At 43.2% G+C, this 26,394-nt stretch overlaps 1 protein-coding gene across 1 annotated transcript in view; it reads right to left on the bottom strand.

Moving 5' to 3' along the window:
* Positions 1-26,394, bottom strand: part of PKM (pyruvate kinase M1/2) — a 41,299-nt gene that overhangs the window by 6,879 nt on the left and 8,026 nt on the right. The window contains 7 exon segments of the mRNA XM_030577011.1: positions 6,673-6,825; positions 10,835-10,985; positions 12,202-12,472; positions 15,453-15,639; positions 16,659-16,790; positions 22,486-22,577; positions 23,591-23,751. Of these exon segments, the coding sequence (XP_030432871.1) occupies positions 6,673-6,825; positions 10,835-10,985; positions 12,202-12,472; positions 15,453-15,639; positions 16,659-16,790; positions 22,486-22,577; positions 23,591-23,732 (1,128 nt within the window). The 5' untranslated portion in view covers positions 23,733-23,751.

Consider the following 26,394-nt stretch of genomic DNA (forward strand, 5'->3'; position numbering starts at 1 on the left):
GCTTAATTGTCATAGTCATGCAGGCAAAGAATATTAGAGGCAGGGTTGTGAAACTTCCTTTGGCTCGGAAGTTAAGAATTAATACAGACAAACGTGGTTAGAATTTTAACAGTGCCAAGGCTAGTGGACATTCAGTGCCATTTCTTACAGCTAGTCTGTACATTGGATTATGTGTTTTCAGAAGAAGACCTTTTATGCTACATTATTTTGATAGCTTTACAGTCATGCTGCCCCAGGGCCTGAAGTCAGGCTATATTTTTTGAAATGTCTGCACTTGTTTAGGCTAAGGAAGGTGGGGGGCCACTTCCTTACAAAAACTGCTCATCTAATTATATGATGAGGGCATGTCTACATGGTGGGGTAATGTGCTTTAGAAATCATAGCCCATAAGTACATTTGTGTGGCACATTAATTGATTGATGCAGACACTGCTGGTGCACACCAAGCTCCTTGGTGCAATTTTATGTGGTATTGTTTTAAACAATACTATGTTAAGTGCACCAATTAATGTACAACAGTGCACTTTAGAAATCGTCCCCCCATAGAGTGTAAACAAGCCTCAAGTGTCAGCTTGCTGTAGGTCTTGCTTCTGCACTTTTCCAGAGTCAACTTTTAGGTGTGCCAGAGAACAGACAGTAGTAGAATGCAAGGTATAGGTTGCTTCAGGGATGCATGTGTGTTCAGCCCCAACTTCTAATGGCCAAGAGCACTGTGAGAATAATCTTTTATATAAGAACAGTCCAATTGTGAACAATGCCACCACCTTCCATCTCATTCTTTGTAAGCTAAGAAGGTGGGCTCTTTTTATGGTTTGGCTGTTACTTAGAGAAGAGCCAAGGAACTTCATCTTTACAGTTGCACTACCCTTTACTAAAACTGTTTACAGTATAGAAACAAGTCTTCCTTATATGGGTTTTTTCTAAAAATGTAGAGTACAGAAACCCTTACTTAATGTTTGCATGTACTCAACTTAGTCAAGTGTACAACTACAGAAGATACTTCTAGTTTTTGTTCATAGAATGAAGATGTCATGAGAAGCTTCTGCATCCAGTTTACAGACAGTCCATGGATACTCTGAGTTTGTACAATAATCTAGGAATCTTATACAGGTCAGTAAGTATGCCTAACAGAAAGCATTTTTAAGACAAGAATTCTTGTCTGACTAGGCAATGCTAGCCCTTCACAACCATATAAAGAAGGCTTGTAGAGTTTACTAGAAAAGCATGCAGAAAAGTTGATAATCTCTTCAAGAGGACTGGCTGAAGCCGTTTATAGCAAGCAAGAAAAATGGAGGCTGTAGACCAGGGGTCGGCAACCTTTCAGAAGTGGTTTGCCAAGTCTTCGTTATTCACTCTAATTTAAGGTTTTGTGTGCCAGTAACACATCTTAACATTTTTAGAAGGTCTCTTTCTATAAGTCTATAATATATAACTAACCTATTGTTGTATGTAAGTAAATAAAGTTTTTAAAATGTTTAAGAAGCTTCATTTAAAATTAAATTAAAATGCAGAGCCCCCCAGACCAGTGGCCAGGACTTGGCCAGTTCTCCAAAGTACTGCTGTTCTTTCTGCAGCAGGGTCAAAAATATTCCGTAAACAGCTACAGGCGGTATTGCAGTTGAACAGTAGGAGACTACCTTCTGGAACTGAATATGATCTACTGCCCCTACCTCGATGGTGCTTCATGCCTCTGAGGTCCAGTGGCCAGGACTAAATCCATCTAAATAGAGATACTTCACTCTGTGGCACTTTCCAGGTGAGGACAAAGCACTTTACAAATGTTAATGAATTGTCACCGTTATCCCCCTCTTATAATTTTTTTCCATCTAAGTTATAAGTGGCTTGTCTAGATATCCTAGAGGATGTAGAAATCTTGAGTCCCAGTCTCCAGCCACAAAATCCTTTGTAACAATAATTCGGACTGAGACACCTAAATCAGGGGTTCTCAATCTTTTTCTTTCTGAGGCTCCAACACACTACGAAAACTCCACGGCCCACCTGTACCACAACTGTTTTTCTGTACAGAAAAGCCAAGGTCAGCGTTAGGAGGTAGGAAGCAGGGCAACTGCCCAGTGCCGCATGCCACAGGGGGCCCTGCGAAGCTAAACTGCTCAGGCTTCAGCTTCAGCCCTGAGTGGTGGGACTTAGAGCCCCAGGCTTCAGCCTCAGGTGGTGTGGGCTTCAGCTTTTCCCCTGGGCCCGAGCAGGTCTAATGCTAGCCCTCCTTGGTATACCCCCTGAAACTTGCTTACTGTCCCCAAGTGCGCCATAGATCCCTGGTTGAGAACCACTGACCTAGATTACTTTATAATGCAAATTAAATGCAATAAAAGCCACAGTATAAGCTGCAAGTTTCCATTACATGGAGTTGAAACTTGTTAGATAAAAGGGAGATAAAGTAAGTTTCCACCTCATATAGCATACTCCAAACATGGAAACCAGGAGCTCACAGTACATCTTCAGTTCTTGAATCAAAGGCAGGCAGCTTTGGGCAATATTAAGCATAAGCCTGAGCTTACCAAAAGGCTCCCTGCTGTACTTTTTATAGATTAACTCCCCCCCACTCCCTTTTTTTAAGTTAGTCCCTCCCAAAAGTCCATGGCAAGCCATTCACGTTGATTCATTAACATTTTCCCTACTGGGGATTTTTACCAGCTTTCTTCAAGTCTGTAGTAGGGTGTGGCCACATCCTCAATTGTGTGGGGTTGGGTAGGAGGGCATTTAGACTTAGTGCTAGTCTATACTGGCAACGCTAAAGTGCTGATGCGACAGCGCTTTAACGTGGCTTGTGTGGTCACGGCAGAGTGCTGGGAGAGAGCTCTCCCAGCACTCTAAAAAAACTACCTCTATGAGGGGCATAGCTACCAGTCCTGGTGCACTGTATACACTGGCAATTTACAGCACTGAAACTTGCTGCCCTCAGGGGAGTGTTTTGTAACACCCCTGAGCAAGAAAGCTGCAGCGCTGTAAACTGCCAGTGTAGACAAGCCCTTAGTCTAATCTAAATACTTACTTCGATATAGCCACATTATTCAGAGGTGTGAAAGAAATCCATACCCTTGAGTGACGTAGTTATAATGATCGTAACCCTCTGTGCACACAGCGCCATGTGGGCAGCAGAAATTCTCCCACTGACATAACTCCACCTCTGTGAGGAGCAGTCACTACTAAGCCAACGAGAGAGAGCTCTGTTGGCTTACAGTATCTTCACCAGATGTGCCACAGCTTCACCAATGTAAGTCTGTAGAGCAGACCTGCCCTTAGGATTTGTCTACACTGCCCTTCTGTTTGGGCAATGAATTACATTAATGTGAACTAGAAATCTTAGTATGCACCCACAGCATACACATGGGAGAGTTACTGCAAAGCACTCTGGTGTGTGTTATTAACTCCCCTGTAGTCCAAGCTGCAGGGCAGTATAGACATAGTCCTACTTTCTTTGAATTTCATTGAGCTCTTCGGACAAACTGGCAAGGGCAGAGTTTCGAGACTTGCTTTTCCCATTGGTCAAATTAGTTGTCAACTTTTTAAACGGACAGGACCAATGGAAGTTTTGGGAGCTACTTCCTTCCCAGGAAGAGGTATCCTGTCCAACATCTGGAAACTTGCTACTGAATTTTTAGAGTACTGTGCCCCACCTTCTGGGGACATTAAAATTAACTATAGCGGTAATTCTAGTTATCCAATAGAAATTAGAGAGTTGTCACCAAGTGGTGATTATTACATTCTACCAACACATCTGTCAGGTCAGAGAGTGATTCACTGGGTGTAGAAAGGACATATCAAGTACACTGGGGAACCTTCTTGCATAAGTTTAAACAGATGCTTTCTCCCCCATTTCTAAGAGATAATTCTTTTAGATTAGTACATAAAAGTACTTCTAGGGTCTGAAACATCCTAAACATTCCTAGAAGCTATGGGCAGGGAGAGCACCTAGCTAGAGCATCTCACTGTTTTCAATGTAGGTGTGAAGAACCAGTCTGATCCATACTCCCTAACCACCAAGCTGATGTTTGATGGAAATACAGTCTTATGTATACAGGTAGCAGCTGTCAGTGATCTTTGAGTCTACGTCCATTAGCTAGCATCCAGTTTTGCTGCTGGAGTATTTTGTAACAAAATTTTGGCAATACAGAATAGCAATACAAAAAAGCAAACTTGTATAAAGGGACTAGAGTCTGAGTGAAGTATTGCTTCACATTTATAGAAGATGCTGAAACGTGTAAAACATTTTTCATAATAGAAGCTGGAAAGCAGGAACATAAGGGTCTTACTCATCAGCTGACTTGACTTTTAGACCAAGAAAGCATCATCAATAGAAGTGGTCCATGCTCATTTTGATGTCACTGGAATTGGGCAGTCTTACCACTGGCAAACAAACAGTTAGCTGGCAAGAAAGCAGGAGCAACCCAGAAGGATTATGCAGTCACCATACACTGCATGTAAAACCCTCATGCAGGAAAAAGGGAAAATAGTGCTCTAGAAGTGACAAAAAAACTTAGCAACCCAGTATTAAGACCCTACTTCTAGGAAGAGCAGTTCTAATAAATGGAGCTGCAGGTAATGGGACTGCATAAGTGGTAGGGAAACCTGAATTTGTTTGAACTGTGTAGACATTTCTATAGTGCTCAGTCCCTGTCGTATCAGATTCTTTACCCCTGCTAAGGTTTAGGATAAAATTGTTTTCTTCTAGAAAGAAGAGCAGCTCCTTTTAGTCAGTTTTACAGTGGGCAGTACTTGCAATGCTGGTAAGCGGTCACACTGCCATTTTACATGGCTTAGTCTGGAAAGGTGGAGAAACAGCCTCACAGCAGCCAGATTCCATAATCTGAGGTTTTGACCCCAGATGCTCTACAGAGTTTAGTAAGATTTCCATCCCCCTAAGGCAACAGAAAGCCTCAATGTTTTAAACTGCCCTCGGCTGAGCTTGGGGATTTTGTGCACACAAACCTTAGTCCATGTGTGCCGATATTAACTACTCATCGCCTCACAGTAAAAGAAGTTTCACCTTCTTAGCTGTGTGCCCCGGTTTATTTTCCCCTCATGCTTGGAGGTTCAATTCTCCAATATGTTTTGCCACTATGAAACCAAGTGTTCAGAACTTAACCTGGTAGTTAAGAACCTAGCATAAATGGAGTACAGGTATGATCAGCTACAATATGGAAGTTCAAGACTGCACCATTGAAAGCCACCATCCATTAAGAAAAGGCAGTATTTTGCCTTATGTGGGGGAAAAAAAAAAAAAAATCAATCTTAGGATGACTTGTATTAATCTGTTGACCATGTCCTTTAATGTACCTACAGTAACTAAAAAAAAAAAGGAAGGTCAAACACTTGAGACCACCAGTATCCACATACTATCTAGTGGCCAGATCTAAAGAACTAAACTGGATCACAAGAGTTCATTTCTGAAAATAAGTTTTACTGCAGCAAGTTTCCAGATTTAGATATCAGGGTCAACCCTCAAGATTTCCTGTTAGGAGAAGCTTTAAGCCGGCAGTTAGTGAATAGTTTACAATGCAGAGTGATCACATGCTTTAAGATCATTGGCCCACACCAATCTGGTTTCATCATCTGTTCCCTAAGTGTAAAAAGTTCCAGTGCACATAGCTCAAACATAGTTAAGAGTGAGAGAAGAAAGTATACTTATGTAAGGAATTCTAAATGCACATATAGTAGCTATGTTTTTTAATCTACAGAACCTGAACTGCAGCTGACAAACTAGTGCATTGTCAATGCTGTAATTCACAGCAGTTACCCGGAGATTATCAGTACTTCTAGACACTAAGCATTACACTTAAATTAATGGGAACATGAGCTGGGTGAACTCAAAGCAGAGCAGAGAGGTTTCTGGCAGTTTAAACATGTAAAAAAAAAAAAAAAAATCCTGTCAGTCATCATGCAAGAAACATCTCCATAAACAGTAGCCAAATCTGTTGAATGCAACAGGACAGTAAACCTGGCACAAGCACCCCATTAAACCACCCCACTCCCTCGCCACACAAGTTCATATACTGAAAAACAATTCAAATTTAAGTAAATGGAATTGAGCTCAATCAAGGTCAAAGTGATCCTTGGAGCAGCTCCGCAGGACAGAAGGTGTCAAATGTGGAGTTAGAGATTAGAGCAGTGGACTCAAGGAAATCAACACCAGGGTAATGAGGAAAGCTCAACCTTGGCATATAAACATAACTAGGGTTTCTTATAGTCCACTGTGAAGTAGACATCTCAGCATTACACTTCAGCTCATGGCTCTGCCTCTAAGTGATGAGTACAAAGCATACGGCAAGTGATATTTGCATGTCTGGTATGTAAAGGAAATAATTTCTCAGATCTAGTGGCAGAGGGCAGCACCACACTGATCCAGTCAGGGTATAGTGGTTTTACAAGTCCATGCTCTGTGTAAGTGTAGGTTAAGAAGATGAATGGGGGGGAAGAAATGATGAGAGAGAACAGACTTACTTTTTGAAAAAGTAAGGGTTAGTGGGAGCATGGCCAAGGAGCTGCCATTATAGAACAGCTAGGTATAGCCACTTGACTATGCATTTGGACAACCAGACATCTGGATGGAGTGAGGAAGCAGGAAGTGGGATATATGTTACCTTTACCTCTTCGAAAAGGTTCCATTTTGGACTATGTAATTCTACCTTTTGCTTTAAAAGGCATTACTCACAGCGTGCTGCATGCGGACAGCCTCAAGAGGGTAGTCTCCTTTGGCAGTCTCCCCAGACAGCATGATGCAGTCTGCTCCATCCAAGACGGCATTAGCTACATCACTGCCCTCAGCACGGGTTGGGCGAGGTTTCTTAATCATACTCTCCAACATCTGGAAAAGGAGAAGTCAGGCTAAGCAAATTAACACCGGAAGAGACCAACTACTTTTCTAGTATACCTATGTAAGCACAGGAATGTGTTTTAAAGCATTCTATACTGTAGGATACAGCACAAAATTAAGTATCAGTAAGTCTGATTTGACTATTTGTAGCAAGTATGCTTGTCTGGCCACCAGAACAAGAGTGCCATGCATGGAAACAGAGCTGATGACATACTGAAGTATGAAGTTTGAATACTGTTATGCCGAACCTTATGACAGAACTCTCAAAAATAGCGTTACAGCAGATTTCATCAAGGAAGCTGCTCCATAATTATAAAAATTGATACTACAATTAGCATTTACTTAAGACAGCTGCGTACCATTAATATTCAACCACCAGTTGATCAGCAGCAAGGTAAGAGCCAAATGTGCGCATGTGGGAGGTTTAGGTTCATATAATATAATCCACGACCAGGCACATATTAGAGAAATTAATACATCAATAGTTGACTAATGCACACTGTTGTGGCTTGTTGCTATTACAGTTGGCTCATTAGTTGACCACTTCCCTTTAAACAGTGAGACTGTTCAGGTTATACAACATCTTTCCTTTATGCAGCCATTTGGTAAAGTAGTGGTGGAAAGGCTGTAAAACACCTTCTCTATTTTGAATTGGGTAGGTTAAACTTCAAAGGTTTGCTGACTATTCAGACAGTGCTCCGCTCCCTCCCCCGCCAATAAAAAGCTTCGCTGCCTTCTCAACAGTTTTTGACTCTTTACTAAGAGGAGTATGTGAAGCAGAATTAAGACACTAGTTTAGAAAGCAAGCTGAGGCTGAAGTGCCCATAAACTGCAGCCAAAATAGCATCTTAGCACTTTGCCAGTGAGGCTGCAGGCGGAAAGTTAAGGGTAGCTTTAAAAACTTATGTTCTCCTCATCTCCATTCTGCACCATCTTTTCCTACCTTTCAGTCCCCACAATATAGTTTTGCCTTGGTCTTTCCCCCAGTCTCCCCCACTTACTGCTCCACCTGTGACTTAACCCTAGGGACTTTTCCAGTGAGGAGGTCTCAGTTAAACAGTGCCAGGAGTTGGCGTGCATTGTAGTAAACACCAAGAGGCCCAACTGGCTAGTGTCCACAGCCATACGGTCCTTTAAATATCCTACTAATGGAAACCAGGCTATTCTTGAAGCACAAGCTACAGAGATACTAGCAAGATGATCCTTCCAGTACCAGAGGGTTACTTATAAAACTCCTGCAAGAGTTACTACTGTGGGAATTCTGCACCACTGTGCACAGGCATAATTAACAAGCTGTGCATATTTTTTATTTAGATTTTTGCACAGAAAAAAGCTTCAGCTGGAAAGTTGCTGCTGTTTCGCCTTTCTCCACCAAAGGGTGAGTAGCAGCTCCCAGCCAACTAGGGAAGAGAAAGAGCCTACCATCTTCACAGTGCCTGTTGGGCCAGGTCAGGAGACAGGGACTAAGGGGACATGGGGCTGCTGGGGAGTCAAACAAGGGCTCATAAGGGCTAGCGGGGGAGGACAGACTTGGGCAGGGGCTGAATGAGATTAGGGGCACAGGGTCACATGGTGACAGGGGTGGCTGAGAAGGGGCACACGGCCACACGGAGAAGGGGGAGACATGTGGACAAGGGATGCAAGAACACATGGGAACGGGCAGAAGTGCCTGACTGAATAGGAAAGGCTAGGGGTCAGCTGGGGTCTGAATGAGGGAAGCTCCCTAACAATACCTCCCTGCCTCCCCCCAAAAAATCTGTTCCATACTTTTCCCACCCATACTCAACAACCCTCCAAGTTCACACCCAGGCTCCATCCCAGCAATTACTTCTCTCTCTCAGCTCCTCCATTTCCTCTGACTCCCCCAAGTTTTTGCACCGCATCTGAGGAGTGCAGGAAATATGATATTGTAGTTTAAGTTAGTCAGAGTTCTGTATTAATATGCCTAATTAGAAATGTCAAAAAACATTTCTGAATCTTTTGTTGTCTGTAACAATACAGACATACTTGCTGACAGGTATTTTGAAATAAGTAACCAAAAATAATTGAAACTGGTGTGATTATATTGTGTTATTTTGACAAATGATCTAAATGGTAGCACCAGCCCTGGCCAACTAGGTGGTTGCTTAGGGCGCCAAGATTAGGGGCACAAAAAGCAGCACCCCCCCCCCATTTTAAAGCCATTTCAGCGGCCGCTGCGCTGGGAGGGAGAGGGAGTCTGAGCCGCCGCTAGAAGCCCAGGGCTTCCCCTGGGTTAGCGCGCCACCAGCAGCCCGGGGGTTCCACCGCGCAGTCACTACTTTGCTTCTCCCGCCTCCCAATCAGCTGTTTGGCGCCGCAAGCCTGGGAGGAGAATTAGAGTGGGGACAGTGTGTTCAGGTAGGACGCAGAGCAGAGGTAAGCTGGGGTGGGGAAGTACCGCACAGCTCCCCGGGCCAGGGGGTGGGGAGCTGCTGCAGGGCTAGGGGTGCGCAAGGTGGAAGTTTCATCTAGGGCACGAGAGACTTCCTTGCACCAGCCCTGCAAATGATATGCAGAATTTGAAAGCGTTGTGCACAGAATTCCCCCAGGAATAAAGAGTAATCTACCAATTCACTATCAACTCATTTTAAAAGCTCACTCTCCAAGAGTGAAGCACAAAGTAGAAGAGGAGAATCTCAGTTGCACAAATAAAAGTTCTAAGTTGCCACTAACAGCATCTCCTCTTTTCCCAACTGAGGCTGTAGTGCTGCTGCAGAGTTTGAGATTTTCCACACAAGACACAAAGCTTGGAGAATGGAGCAGAATTACTTGCTAAAATGCAATCTGAATATACTCTGTCCAAGATCCCTTCTGCAGAATATAGTTTACATAAAACCCTGCACAGCTCTAATTGTTTTCAAAGTTATAACAGAAAGGAAATGAAGAATGGACTCCTTTACACAGAAAGAGATAATCCACTAACACCTGTTACCCTTATAAAATGCAATTTAAACTTCTGTATCGGAAACAATCTTCTGTCTCCATTAAATGGAGAGACAGATCAGTGAACACAAGAGGAAAGAAAAGTGGGGGAGTATTGGCAAATCCATAAAAGGTTTTTTCACTTGGATGAAATGTTTTTAGGCCTCATATTTTAGGGATTAACCATTTATATATTCCAACCCATGCAAGAGGTTCAGTCACAAGAAGATCTGGAAGGCATCTCTTCCCATACCCAAAATTACTCTATTTGGCTGAACAGAGGTACGAGGTGTTTACTGACTAACTTGGGAGAAGCAAGTATAGAAATCTCAGTTTGCCTGTGTTTTGTTCATGAAGACAGAAAAGCTGCTGGGCCACTGTACTTTGCAGCTCCACTCCGTGTGTTAGCTTCATGCTCTGATAGCAGTGCCGGTGCAACTATTTAGGCGACTGCAGCGCTAGGATTTGGGGAGGTGGCATTTTCTTCAGCAGCAACCCCAGCGGACGGATCTTTGGCCGCCCCAGTCGCTGCCAGCATTTAGGTGAAGGGAGCGTAGGCAGGGGAGCGCAGGGAGGACGGCCTGCAGCAAGTGTGTAGGGGGAGGGCGCAGCATGTAGAGGAACTTCCTGCCCCAGCTCACCCCTGTCCTGCCTCCTCCCTGAGCATGCCACGGCTGCTTCACTTCTCCCGCCTCCTAGGCTTGCGGCACCTAAGCTGATTGGCGCTGCAAGCCTGAAAGGCGGGAGAAGTGAAGCAGCGATGGCATGCTCGGGGAGGAGGCAGAGCAGGGGTGAGCTGGAGTGGGAGTGGGGGAGGGGTGCTTCAGGGCAGAGGGTGGGGAGCTGCTGCGGGGGGGGGTGCCTCAGGGCAGGGGCCTGGGGACAGAAGGGCACAAGGTGGAAGTTTCGCGTAGGGCATGAAACATCCTTGCACTGGCCGTCTGATAGGGATATCTTGAAATAATAACTGAGTAATGGGCATAGTGAATCTCAAGTACTACCAGAGAAGTTACATGATAAAGACTGTGATTAAGAAAGCTAATGATATTTGAAGTACCTGAGTAGCACAGATAACAGGCTTCCCAGCCCTGTTGCAACGTCCAATCATCATCTTCTGGGCTAGGAAGACTTTTTCAGCAGGGATCTCAATACCCAAGTCACCACGGGCCACCATGATGCCATCGCTGGCCTCCAGAATCTCATCAAACCTCATGGCCAAAAAATAAAGACTTGTTTTACTCTTTCCTCCATCTGCAAGACATCTTTCAATTTTAGGAACTAAGGGGGACAAAGGTGGAAGTCATGCTCTCCACCAGATACTTTTCATTTAGTACAAGTTTATACAATCATCTGAGCAATATAGATACAAATACTGTGTTCCCATAAACTGTTCCACTTATTTTTAATATATAATTTAAATGGACAGTACTGATGCTTATTTTTAAACTTTAGATCAATTTAAATTTTCCACAGTTGTGTGAAATTATTGGCGTCCATTATTTAATGACAGACAGTGGCATTCAAAAAGCTTTGGAGGTGTAACACACAAGTTGTCAACAAGTCAAAATATACAAAGCAACTATCCTTAAAATGTACACGTCATACCTGTTTTTACTATTTATTCTTTAGTCTGTTTGTAACAAGCCTAAATCACTGGATTTTGAGTAAGTTATCAAGCAGCATTTTTCTCACTTCTCCTATTGGAAAATTTTAATTATTGATAGAAGTGTGTAGAGGATGAAATTGACATTCACCCATAAAAATCTTCTCATTCATAGCCTACTTGTGTTATGTGAAAGGCTAATTACAATACCAAGTGTATCCTTAAAACGAGAGAAGAGATTATCATTTTGGTAGCTAATCAGATTCCAGTTTTGTAAATTGAACAAGGAGCAAGTATTGTCACACTGGGTACATCTACTCTACTATTTTCAGTCTCACAGACAAAGTTAGCTGACCTGGGGCCTGAGACATGCTGCTGAAGGTGGTTTTGTTTTGTTTTGTTTTTGAGTGCAGTGTAGACATATCTGTTGACACTTGAGAAATAAATGGTCAATACTTCAGCGTCACTGGCCGCTACTGCTAGAATTGGAGATTAAGTTTTGGTAAGGGAAAAAAGTAGAGACCTTGTTAATTAGCATTAAGTACTAGGCAATTCACTGCAAATTACTGAAGTTTGAGCTGATAAGGTGAGGTTAAGTACATAAAACCAGGACTCAAAAACCAAACCAACCCAACCCAACCAAACACACTAAGTGTACCCATTTGTATGTTACAGGATGTTGACAGATACAGTGATAACTGCTAACCTGCAGTTCAGCAAAATGAAATTTGTGCTCCCAGTGAGTCTCTTTTCCCCCCTCTCCACAACTCTTTGAGAATCTTTACTGGTCACCTGTACAAGCCATGCTTGGGAAAGCTCACCTGCGCACGCCCTCATGGTTCTCAATCTTGCTGATGATCTTGATGTTCTTCCCTTTTTCTCCCAGCACTTGCCTGACAGCATGGACATCAGCTGCCTTGCGGATGAAGGAAGCAAACACCATGTCCACATCCTGCTCCACACCAAATTTCAGATCTTGAATATCCTTCTCGGAGACTGCAGGAAGGTCCACTGCAGCACCAGGAAGATTTACACCCTTCTTGCTACCAAGCATACCACCATTCTCAACTTCAGTGAGAACGTAGTCCGCACCTGAATTAAATTGGATGAGTTTAAGTCAGCAGCTTACATTCACAGAGTCTTTTGCTTGCTCCCCCATCACTTCACCATTATTCTGTACTGGTCACTTCTTACTATCTCCTCTTTCTACTGGAGAAGAGCAAGTGACTGGGCACTTTCACAGCATAGAGCTGTTTTGCCCAACAGACAGTACAGTTAATTGTCTATTGCAAAGGCACAAGACAATCATGTTATGGTAATCTCTTAGGCACAGGCTGGTTGGGAGCACCTGCATTTTGCATTGGTCTGCTAAATCCTGCTCTTGGGAATAAATTCTGTCAGTCTAGATTCACCTCCACCCCCATTCCTGAAAATGGAAGATAGTATAAACATGAGTATGATTGCTGAACTATAGAAATGCAATTTGATGGTTTCTAGACAGGCTGTTCACATGTTCCAGAACACTTGCAAATAAGTATCACTGAAAGAGGGAAAGCTCTGGAGGATGCATCTCACCAGCCACAGTTCAGTGCCCTCTACCATGAAAGCAGATAGCTAAAAGAGAGAACAGAACTGTTGGCACTTCACTTCCTAGTGAGACTAGTGCCACATTAGCTATATGATCTAATTTTACAAACAAACAAGAATTGGTGTGGTGTAGCAAGAGGGCAGATAGATTTTGAGTACACAGTCTTTTTACTCCAATCCTATATTACTCCCCTTTCAGAAGGGAGATACCTCAGGCCAGAAAAATTAGTTATTCTTTTATAAAAGAATCAGCAACTGTCCACTGATGCAGATATATTGTGCTGCCACTATCTGAGGATTGCTATGAAACTATTTAGGGAGCAGACAATAGTTTGCCAGGGGGTATAGTCCTCACTCTTTGCCAGAGCAGTCTTAATACTGAAACCAGTGATTTTTAAAATTGATTTTTCACTCAAAGTTCCCTACCCACTGGTTTCTGCATCACTTTGAGAACTCAGTTAATATGCCTTGGTCTGTGCACAAAAGTCCATGGCATATTAATACTCTAAGTTCATGGTATACTCAACTAGTTGGAGGTAGCCAGCTTTCCCTGTAAGTGGTAGAAATTGTCAAGTAGTTTATGACCAAAATTTACCTGTGCTTTACCAGAGCAGATAGCAATGAAGGGTTTAGGACAGGGGTGGGCCAACTTTTTGGGCTGAGGGCCACATCTGGATGTGGAAATTGTATGGCAGGCCATGAATGCTCATGAAATTAACAATTCAGAGATATTCAAATAAAACTTTAATAAAGATACATTTTAGTTGAAATGAACATTAAACCTTACTATTATAAATATATAATTAAGTATAACAATAATTAAACCAAACTTACCTCCTTTCCACACCCTTTTTGATTAATGTGAACAATGCAGCTGGCACTTCCTGGCCAACTATTCTTTGTTTTATCCTCAACAATGGAAAATTAACACTACTAAAACAGCAGAGTCACCTAAGAGAACAAGTAGCAAGCCCATGGGCTTGCATGTTCCAGGCTCTGATGGCGTGTGAGGCGTGTTTGGTAATTGGGTTGTGCAGCCACAGTAACATGCATGCCCTCACGCAGGTCCCACCTGAACTTGTGGGAGCGTCAGGCGGGCAGAGCAGGACAAGTCCCAGGGCCTGCTCCCCGGCTGGATCGCCGGAGTGGGGCAAGCCACCGACCCTGCGCCCAGGGGGCTGATTAAAAGGTTTGAGGGGCTGGATGCAGCCTGCAGGTTGTAGTTTGCCCATCCCTGGTTTAGGAGAACAAATACAGCCTAGTGAAACCTGGCGTAAGTCATCACTCAGTTACTGGAATTATGGTTTTAAGGGGAAGGAAGTGGAGGTGGTTTTGCTGCATCTACCAAAGTCAGAAGTCCATCCCCATTGTGTTGGGTCAAATCTGGAAGTGAAAATGGGTGGCCAAATCACCAGGAAAGTACCAAGTTAGTCTATCTTCAATAGCTAGCTGAGCTTAAAAGAATGGTAATTCCAAATGAAACATCACCACAAGTTAATAGTTAGATGTGAAGGGGCAGATGTTGGCATAGAAAGTACGCTTATGAAGTTTGCAGACGATACCAAACTGGGAGGGATTGCAACTGCTTTGGAGGACAGGGTCAAAATTCAAAATGATCTGGACAAATTGGAGAAATGGTCTGAGGTAAACAGGATGAAGTTCAATAAAGATAAATGCAAAGTGCTCCACCTAGGAAGGAACAATCAGTTTCATACATATAGAATGGGAAGAGACTGTCTAGGAAGGAGTATGGCAGAAAGAGATCTAGGGGTCATAGTAGACCACAAGCTTAATATGAGTCAACAGTGTGATACTGTTGCAAAAAAAGCAAACGTGATTCTGGGATGCATTAACAGGTGTGTTGTAAACAAGACACGAGAAGTCATTCTTCCGCTTTACTCTGCACTGGTTAGGCCTCAACTGGAGTACTGTGTCCAGTTCTGGGCACCGCATTTCAAGAAAGATGTGGAGAATTTGGAGAGGGTCCAGAGAAGAGCAACAAGAATGATTAAAGGTCTTGAGAACATGACCTATGAAGGAAGGCTGAAGGAATTGGGTTTGTTTAGTTTGGAAAAGAGAAGACTGAGAGGGGACCTGATAGCAGTTTTCAGGTATCTAAAAGGGTGTCATCAGGAGGAGGGAGAAAACTTGTTCACCTTAGCCTCCAATGATAGAACAAGAAGCAATGGGCTTAAACTGCAGCAAGGGAGATTTAGGTTGGACATTAGGAAAAAGTTCTTAACTGTCAGGGTAGTTAAACACTGGAATAAATTGCCTAGGGAGGTTGTGCAATCTCCATCTCTGGAGATATTTAAGAGCAGGTTAGATAAATGTCTATTAGGGATGGTCTAGACAGTATTTGGTCCTGCCATGAGGGCAGGGGACTGGACTCTATGACCTCTCGAGGTCCCTTCCAGTCCTAGAGTCTATGAGATCACCATTAGTGCAGGGTTCATGGTACTGGAATCCCTTGATCATTACATACCTTTCCCCTTAACCTGCAGAGAAATGAGGCCATCATCTATATAGATTTTGCTGCCCACATCCACAACATGGGTCAGGTTCTTGTAGTCCAGCCACAGTACATTTTCATCGCACTGCTCCATGAAGGCGTTGTCCAAGGTCACTTTGAGAGTTGCTCCCTTCTTAAGTTCCACCTCTGCTGTGCCACTCTGTGTGCAACAATGAAAACTTTAGTAACAGAATGGCATGTGGGGTGTTGGGATTAGTGTACAAGTGTTGATGGCCTGTGATATACAGGAGGTCAGACTAGATGATCTGGTGGTCCCTTCTGGTTTTAAACTCTATGACTCTAACACCCACTTTCCCCAGGACAGAGTAGCTTTGTGGTGGCAATCTCTGCTATAAGTATGTCTCTCACACCTACAGCATATTCCATATACACACCTAGAGCCAACAATGGAAAATGGTCACTGACTGACAAGGTTACTTTCCTGCACGTGATGTGCTTGCTATGGTGGAACATGTTCATTATGGTCATAGTCCAGTTTTGCACAGTGGACAGTCAATTCATCCACACTGTGTAACACTCAGTCCCCTGAACCTAAGTGGCTGAAAATGGTCCAGCTTCATTCTTTCATTCAGAGGTTTGTTAACATGAACCCTTGGTCCAGAAGGAGAGTTAGTATTACAGCCACAAGACCATCTAGTTCCTTAGAGGCATTTTTTAAAATGTAGAATGAAAGCTAGTATAATCCTTCATAGTATAGCACAGAGGTGGCCAACCTGTGGCTCTGGAGCCACGTGCAGCTCTTCAGAAGTTAATATGTGGCTCCTTGTATAGGCAACAACTTTGGGAGTGGAGCTACAGGTGACAACTTTCCAACGTGCTGGGGAGAGAGGGGGAGCCCCACTGCTCAACCCCTGGCTCTGCCATAGGCCTTTCCCCCCACTCCATTCCTTCCCCTGAGCTTGCTGTGCCCTCGCTCCTCCCCCATCCCACCCCCCCAGAGCCTCCTGCGCAGCACGACAGCTGATCAGGAGGTGCGGGTAGGGAGGAGGCCACACTGATCAGTGGGGCTGCTGGTGGGTGGAAGGTGCTGGGAGGGGAGCTGATTGGAGGAGGGGGTGTGCTGACATATTACTGTGGCTTTTTGACAATGTACATTGGTAAATTCTGGCTCCTTCTCAGGATCAGGATGGCCACCCCGATACAGAACAAAAAACTTACTCCCTTGATAAGCCCAGTTCGGATTTCAGGTCCCTTGGTATCCAGCGCTACAGCCACAGGTCTGTAAGTGATGGGATCAGAAGCAAAGCTCTCTGTAGCTTCTCGCACATTCCTGATTGTTCCTTCATGGTACTGGCAAGGAGAGAGGCGAGAGGAAGAAAAAAAAGTTTTCAGCCCACTTCTTTTCATTCGCTGTCCTGGACACTATAAGCTTACAGTCAAAGGCTGCTGGCCCCTTTCTCCATGCTCAGCTACTCCATCAGAGTGGAATACAGTGCAGAATCTAAGCTTGCAGTTAATTAAGATTACTCATTGTTATGAAGGTCATGTGTATGGACAAGGTCTTACAAGAGTTAATTATCAGTACAGTTGAAGTAGTACAACTCCCTTAGGGTGGGTACAGTTACATTGTGCACTTATACCAGTATTCCTCTTCCAGTCAGGAATAAGCTATCTGGTAGGAGGCACCTTGCTGTGTGTGGTGGGGGTAACAGTCCACACTAGGATTGTACTAGTATAAATATATTGGTAACGTCACAGCCCTAAATATAGCTATATTCATACAAAAAACTGTTTAGACTAGCCTAAGTAAATTCAGTTCTGTCAAGTGCGCAAAGACAGCCAAAACCAACGGCAGGCAAGTGCAAGTAATTCATTTTATCTCAATGGGTACTAACATGAAAGCCCAAGGATGGTTTAAAGCATCAATATTATTTTGTTATTAATCATTTCAAACAGAAGTTTTTAGCCAGTATGCTTTACCTTTGGATGCAATGGACTGCTCAGCTGCCAAGAATTGCCAGGGTGAAGAACAACACTGGGAAAGAAAACCCTCTCTGGAACCTAAAGCCCAAACTGCCTTCTGAGTGCCACAACCCCAGACTGCCTTCCACACCTGCCAGAGGCCAAGAGATCTGGCTGCTGCCTACCCACATGTAAGAACCTCCAGCTCTCTCTTGACAATTTCAGCAGTGCTCCAGAAGAAAAATGGCAAGGTCTCAGGAGAGAGTTTAGGATAGCATAAAGTTGGATAGAACATTGTACAAAACTTCATGTTGAGTTTGAAGCTGCTACAGAATTCACATCCAGCTTGGCACAGTATTCCACAGGCCCTGCCTACAGTATTCATCTTGAGGAGGATGTGGGAAATTTCTATACAACTCTGTTTACCCCACTCTGTTATATTGCTACCTACCTGGTAGGAAGGAGTTAACTGGGTTCTGAGAGAGGTTCCTTGCTATCTCAAGTGACTTTCACTTCACAGCTGATCAGTATAAAGAACTGTTTGCTCAGCCTGATCAAACAGCAACACTGGGTAAAGAAAGCTTTTCATGATCAAGGTTATGTAAATCCTGACAGACAGTTGTTGAAGACAGGTTACAGTTGGAGGAGAGAAGGTGCTCAGAAAGACTATGCTTGGACTAGAAACAAATTGATAGATGTAACAAGGAGTCTAGTTGTCTCCTTTGCACATAAAACACACGTAGCAGCAAGAGACAGATTAAAATGCTTTTGCTTGTTAGTTCTAGTTTGTAGCAAGTCTGACGTACAGGCAGTTCAGCATCTTTCCAGATTTTATAACCTTAGGATCTCATAAGCCTCGTACGTGTTCAGGAATTCTCAAAGTTTATGGAAACACTGAGCTGAAGGCAGGTGGAAGGTGGCATTTTATATGAAGCAACAACGTCCTTAAACAGAGAACTGAAAACCCCCTTACAGATGGGAACAGAGGTCTACTACTAAACGGGGCAGGGGATTATTGTTCACACTAGATATTCATGTACATACATTAAAATAAATGGTTCCATGGGTAGAAGACAGATTTAGTTTCATGATCAAGAAATGAAAGTCAGGACTGGCACAGCACCTGCCTCATCTTGGTGGTGTACCCAAGATGAGATGTTTTACAGTAATTCAGTCCAAACACACAGTCATGGATCTGCCTGACCTCACTGTAGACTTTTGGAACAATTAGGATTTTTTGTCATCTTAACACATGCAAGCCTTCCCCCCCCCTCCCCCTGGGAGACCCTATATTGCTTTGTTTTAGTTTGACCTAAACCTTAAGAATTAGAGGGAAAGGAGTTTGTTAATTAAAAGTTGGACAACTTGAGCTGGCAGAAGCCAGCGCATTTGGTCACTGTTACAGTGATGTTTACATGAAGTTTCACACTCCATCAGAGGTTTTTATTGGAAGCTGCTGGAGGAAGTAAGAACTGAAATAGAAACATGTCTGCAGAATATGCAGCGAAAAGAGTGCCAGGAAAGTAGCACCAATTTTTAGACTATACATAGGAATGTAGGCAAACTTGGAAGGCAGCATTCTCCTTAGAGCAAAGGCAGCGCATGAACTGATTTCCAGTGGTACTCACATTGCCCAGGTCCTGGACACCGGTCCAGGAGGCTCTGCATTTTAATTCAATTTTAAATGAAGCTTCTTAAACATTTAAAAAACCTTATTTACTTTAGTACAACAATAGTTGAGTTATATATTATAGACTTATAGAAAAAGAGACCTTCTAAAACTGTTAAAATTTATTACTGGCATGCGAAACCTTAAATTAAAGTGAATAAACAAATACTTGGCACACCACTTCTGAAAGGTTGCCTACCCCTGCCTCAGAGCATTTATTGCAATCAAGTTTTCAGGAGTATGTAAACCTTGTGAACCTCAGTTTTGGGGAGTAACTCAAATCACACACAAGGCGTCAAGTTGGTCACAGGCACTGAGATGCACAAACCCAGTGAATATTCCTGACCAATTTTGGCACTATTAAATGGGAGTCCCAGAAAGAGCTGAAGGATGCGCGTGGGGAGTTGAATAGCCTGTTGTGGCCTGAACTTCGCTATACGTAAGATTGGCATCTCCGCATTAGCCTATACATCCATCCAAGTTAGGAGCACAGCCTTCCCAAGGGGCAGATAACTGTTCAAAGTGCTGAGATTATGAAAGAAGAAAATTAACTCATGAGCAGCTTCTGGCTCTGGCCATCGTCAGAAGCCCAGCCACTGACTCCAATGCTTAGATTTTTCAGTTTTCCATAACTTTAAAGGTCAGCATGTTCGTGTTTTCTGCAGTGTCTGGTTCACTTTAATGCCCTGTTCCCTTTAAAGTTTAGGGGAGGGCAAGAAGCCAAGTTGTTACACAGCTTCAGGTGCTTACTTTGTGTCCTACAGAAACTACAGCCTCTGACATTTTGAAGGCTAAAGGACAGTCAACATGGAGGCCTTGGGCATCACTGCAGGGAAGCCATATTTGGGAATGGGATCACTTCCACATCTCAAGTCACAAAGAGGAATCTAGTCTATTTATATAAACTCTGAGGGGGCTTGCCTGCCACAACAAATGGTTTGCATTTCTTATGATCTTATTCCTCACATAAATTTAACAGTGCTTTCAAATGCCAGAGCACGATCGCCATAACGGTCAGGTAACATAACTCTGCAAACCAGTGAGCCAAGCAGAGACCCAGGACTTATTTGAAGTAGCTAAGAGTTTGCTTCTGAGACAGGGACTTGCACAGCCTACAACAAAATGCATCACTTTAATAGCACTCTGCTTATTTCTGTAGTAGTAAATCAGTGTTCGCTGAATACAATTCACATGTTAACAGCAAACCGGTGGCTGAGGCAGAAATGGAAGTTTATTCCACTCCAGCCGACCCCTAACCTGATTACTTCTGAGTCAGTATATCAGAACTTACCAGTCAAGAAAGCCAAGAGAATGTAAGGAACCATTAGGAAAGGGGACAGACAGAAAATATGATACCACCACATAAATCCATGGTACATCCACACTTTGAATTCTGTATGCAGTTCTGGTCATCCCATTCCAAAAAGGGAGATTAGAATTGGAAGAGGTACAGAGAAGGGCAACAAAAATCAGGGATATGGAACAGCTTCCAAATGAGGAAAGAGTAAAAAGACTAGGACTTTTCAGCTTGGAAGAGAGATGACTAACGGGGATACAACAGGTCTATAAAATCATGAATGTGTGGAGAAGTGGATAAGGAAGTGTTATTTACTCCTTCGCATGTCACAAGAACCACGGGTCACCTAATAAAATTAATAGGAAGCGGGATTAGAAACAAGAGTAAGTACTTCTTCACAAAATGCAGCAAGCCTGTGGAACTCTTTGCCAGGGGATGTTGTGAAGGCCAAAACTATAATTGGGTTCAAAAAAAGAATTAAATCAATTCCTGGAGGATGTGTCCTGGCTATTAGCCATGATGAGCAGGGATGCAACTCCATGCTCTGGGTGTCCCTAAGGCCTCTGACTACCAGAAGTGGAGAGTGGACAAGAGATGATCACTCAACAATTGTCTGTTCTGTTCATTCCCTCTGAAGCATCTGGCTCTGGCTACTGTTGGAAGACATCATATTGGACCAGATGGACCCATGGGTCTGACCCAGTATGGCTGTTCCTATGTTTGTTTTTGTTCCTACCCAACCTAATTTTAAGTGATAGTCTGAAGGACTTAAGGACACATAGTAACATGAGTCAAGTGATTTAGTTTTCATTTTTTTTTTTTTTTAAAAGACTTTTCAGAGGCAACCAGCAACCAAAAGGCAAAGTCCATGCTTCAAGGATCTTGAAACTGGTCACCTGTATGCCAGCTGTCAGGTAGTAGCAGTGACCTACTAGCTTAATACTGAAATCCAGACTCTGCAGCAAATAGAATACCTTAGAAAAAGGTTTTACTGACTAGCATTTGCTAACATACTTAAGGGATTGTAAGAAAGCATACACACACACACACACACACTTGCTTTCCCAGAAGCTCTCATTTATGCCTATTATAAGAGATTGCAGCTCAAATAGGCTGATTTAATTTAGCTAGAAAATTCTTTAGAGCAGGGGACCTCAGACTGCACATTTAAAAGTACTTTCTCGCAAGAAAAAAAAATGGAGTGTAAGAACAGACCCCTCTTGATACAGTGGTGCTTTATGACAGAAGCTGAGGAAGAATCAGAGCGATTTAGTAGTTTAACTAGGAATGTATGCTCGTGTGTAGTAAACTGTCATAAGTGGCAAATACCAAGGTTAATCAGCCTCTAATGAACTGCAAGCTTGAGACCTGCAATTGGACCCGAACACCATGGAACCCAACCATGAGTCCTAGGTTCAGGTGAGGAAAAATAACTTGCATGGCTCAGATCATCTCTGCTTACCTTCTCCTGCCTGTGGAGTGGGTGCAGCAGCAGCTGCATGCCCTGCTCCTGTCAGCCACTGCCACCTTGCTGTGCTGGATTGAGTGTGCTGAGACGTTTCAGTGCAGCACATCTCTCTCTCCACAGGAGAGACCAGTGGGTGGTGGCCAGCAGGAGCGAGGCTGTGCAGACCCAACAGATATGCTGCAGACAACAGCACTAGCCTAGGCTCAGGAGGAAGTCAGTTTGCATCTGAAAACAACTCAACCCTCTCAGTCTGGGTGGGCTCAGGTCAGACTAAGGTTAGGCCTGAGCAAACCTCTCCTGCAAGCTTCTTAGGGTGAAGGTTTGGGTACAGAAGATTCCAGCATGAGATCTTTTTGTGGGAAGAGATCATCCTATTTTTCCTTTGCTTAGTGTGGTCTGTTGTGGACATTTTGACTCTCAAATTACTGGTGGCAAGACACCTTACCAAGTGTCATAAAGGAACCTGCAAATGCAGGATATGGATGTTAATTTGTCTTTTGAAAGAATGCATAACTTAAATCACAAATATCTTCCCACTGCCTAAAGGTCCAAGGTGTGCTGCTTCAAGCTTCCAGCCAAGTACCTTGCCTCATGAAAGCACTTCTGCTTGAGTCAGGACAATGTTTATTCAGACTCTCTCTGCCCTTACCTCATGAGTTCCATGAGAGAAGTTGAGACGGGCAACATTCATTCCGGATTTAATCATTTCTCTCAGCATTTCCACTGAGCGGGAGGCTGGGCCTAGAAGGAACCACAGTTTGACTATCAATTGATTAAGTTTGTTACAGACTTTTAAAGGCAAAGATGCAAAACCAGAAACTGTTCTAGGTTTGTGGGCTATTTCACAAGGTAGGAATGGGTGAACTACACATAGCCGTAGACATTGTAAAACGAATTTGAATATCTGTGAAGTAACGTCTCCTTGCTTGCTGGACTCCTGGAAATTGCATGCATGGCCTCAAACTAGCTCAGATATACAAACCCTAAGACAGATGGAGATATCTGCAAAGACTGACTGCACTCCAACTAAGGGCCCTTGTAACACTCAAATTCCCAAGTATTAAAAGAATTCTTCAACCCTGGCTGCATGTTACTCCCACAGCCAAAGTCTGCAGCACATAGCATTACACTAGATCTTTACTACTGCATTTTCAATCTCCCAGTTTAGATTTAATGGAGAAAAGGGATAACGATGCTGCAAAGAAAACCAGCTATAATAGCTAGAAGAGTCTCAATTGGAAGAGCATTTCACTTTATAACACAAATTCAACCCCCTAGCAGTCAATTCCCTAGTTGCACACAAAGACAGACAATTCTCTGTCATTAAAAGAAGCTACTCCTATCCATTTCTTAGTTTGTGCACAAGTTTGTAATGCAAGCAACTTCAACTATCACTGTGCAGCATGCAGGAAGACTGGGGCACAGAGCAACAGTGTATTTTTGCTTCAGTCTCCAAGGCAGGAAGGGTGTGATTAGTGGCTAATTCCATTTTATATTTTGTAGTAGTGGATAGGCTCTCTTACTTCTGAAGCCACGATTCAAGCAAACTTGAGAAAAGGATATGGTTGCAATACTCATGAATTCACCCATGCTCCTCATCTCAGAGAGATAAGGAAGTTAAATATTTGCATTTTTCCATGATTCATTCTATAGATCTTTGAGAAAACACTGAAGTCTTTGGGCTGTTCTTAAATTTTATATTAGAAGACAGCTGCAATTACCCCACTTCTCCCAACATGTTAAGAGTCACATACCAATAGTGCAGATAATGCCAGTGTTTCGTGCTGTGATTGGCTCAGAATCAATGTCCAGGCGGCACATATGCTCCAGAAAAGTGTCTGCCATGGCAGCATGTAGCTGCTGGGTCTGGATGAAAGCATCATGGTGCTTAGACATGGTTGCTGAGATTCTTTACCTAGGAGAGAGGGTAGAGAGTTATTTTAGACTGGCAGGTAAATCTAAAACCTAGTTGGGTCTCATACACGGTTCACTGAAAATTGAGTTGGTTGAGTTTAAAAAAGCCTCAGTAAGCAATTCTGCACGAGTATATAAGCGATATACATTCCATTTTACATCATTTCTTGGGTAAAATCAACAGAGCTTGCTGCTGCTAGTTACTGAATCAAATTATTCGTGTGGAGCCCTAATACTAGAAACAAAAAGATTAGGAACAGTGCCTGGTAAATTGCTGGGAGGTGGTTGTTATGAAACGAAACATTAATGTCTTCTACGGCCAGTTTATTCTGTCTCCTTGCATACCAGACAAGTGTATGGATTTGCAGATATATTAATGTAACATTTACCCAAGGGAAGCCCCTAACTGATCAGACCTTAGCGTCCAAAATATGGGGGTTAGCATGAAAACCTCCAAGCTTAGTTACCAGCTTGGACCTGGTACTTGCTGCCACCACCCAAAAAATTAGAGTGTTTTGGGGCACTCTGGTCCCCCTGAAAAACCTTCCCTGGGGACCCCAAGACCCAACACCCTTGAGTCTCACAACAAAGGGAAATAATCCTTTTTCCCTTCCCCCCTCCAGGTGCTCCTGGAGAGATACACAGACACAAGCTCTGTGAATCCAAACAGAGTGACTCCCCCTCTCTGTTCCCAGTCCTGGAACAAAAAGTACTTTCCTCTTCACCCAGAGGGAATGCAAAATCAGGCTAGCCAATTCAACACACACAGATCTCCCGATTTCTTCCTCCCACCAATTCCCTGGTGAGTACAGACTCAATTTCCCTGAAGTAAAGAAAAACTCCAACAGGTCTTAAAAGAAAGCTTTATATAAAAAGAAAGAAAAAATACATACAAATGGTCTCTCTGTATTAAGGTGACACAACACAGGGTCGATTGCTTAAAAGAATATTGAATAAACAGCCTTATTCAAAAAGAATACAAATCAAAGCACTCCAGCACTTATATTCATGCAAATACCAAAGAAAAGAAACCATATAACTTACTATCTGATCTCTTTGTCCTTACACTTAGAAACAGAAGATTAGAAAACAGAACTACTTCTCCAAAGCTCAGAGAAAGCAGGCAGGCAGAAAACAAAGACCCCAGACACAAAATTCCCTCCACCCAAAGTTGAAAAAATCCGGTTTCCTGATTGGTCCTCTGGTCAGGTGCTTCAGGTGAAAGAGACATTAACCCTTAGCTATCTGTTTATGACAAATGTCTTCTACGGCCAGTTTATTCTGTCTCCTTGCATACCAGACAAGTGTATGGATTTGCAGATATATTAATGTAACATTTACCCAAGGGAAGCCCCTAACTGATCAGACCAGGAACCAAGTTTGCTTAGTACCATAGTAAAGATTGTTTAAGGGCTCATTTATATGGCACCACAGTTAGATATGCCAGACTCTTGTATAATAAGCAAACATTGCCTGACCCAATCATTTCAGAACACTAGACTTCCTTAGGGCTACATGATGCTGCAGTCCAGGCTACAAGGATTTGAATTGTAGAGTGCTCTAACTGCTCCACGTAGACCCTGCTGGTGTAAACAAAAAAAGTATTTAGTGCATGTTGATGTATTCCACAGGACAACACACATTGGCGCCTTTTTAGCTCATGCCAACAGGATCTACATGGGGCAGTTGGAGCACTCAACAATTCACACCCCTCCCTATAGGCCAGTCTTCAAGTGTGCTACTATGCAAGAGCACAGGTGTTGTCACCGTACTGCAGAGTTCTAGGAATGCTGACACTTGGGGGTTAAGCCTAGGAATACTTCCTGCAGTTGTGATCAGTTTTGAGGACTCAGGCAACAGCAAGACTGACCACTACTGTAGTTTTGCTACAGCTGGTCCAAAATACATCCATAGTTTGTGCTGCTCCCTCATCCTTACTCCCTCAACCAGTTTCCTGTCTCTGCCCTCAAGTATCTACAGACTGTACTAGTTATACCATAGTGAACATTATTATTGTGCCAGTCATGTTACAGATAATATGCACCTTGATGTATAATTCAACACATTCATTTCTAAGATGAAGCCTCTTCTATACCCAAGTGCCTAATCAACATGATGGATTAATCCTGTAGGAATTTAAAACCAACACTGTCTGAATGGCTAAATAGGCTTAAGTTTAATAAATACTGCACCACACAGAGAACCTATACAAACTTTCACCCCCATACAAATTAAGGCTAGTGCCATAAAACCCCATCAAGCTGAGGGTGTCTGAAGGAGACACTACCTGACCATTAGAATAGCACTGTAATAAACTTGAGCATTATGACTATACCTACAGCCCTTCGCAGAAGCAATATCCCCTATGATCCTTCCACCACATATTAAGCATTGACATCACAGGAGAGCACATGCTGTTTTAAGATGGTTCACTCAGGAAGTTTAGCTCCTCCCTCACCCACCTCTGCCAGTCAGGCCTTCCAATTTCTCTGCATCTACGTGCAGTTCCTCTCGCAAGGCAGCTCTGTATCATAATGAGGATGTAGTGAGTCAGACTTACATCAGTGACATATGCTAGTGAAAACCTTAGTACACCCTGGCAAGTATTCTCTTATCCAGCCCCATGGGAAGGTGCTGACTCACT

The sequence above is a fragment of the Gopherus evgoodei genome, chromosome 10 (genome assembly GCF_007399415.2).
Source record: "Gopherus evgoodei ecotype Sinaloan lineage chromosome 10, rGopEvg1_v1.p, whole genome shotgun sequence".
NCBI classification, from domain to species: Eukaryota; Metazoa; Chordata; order Testudines; family Testudinidae; genus Gopherus; species Gopherus evgoodei.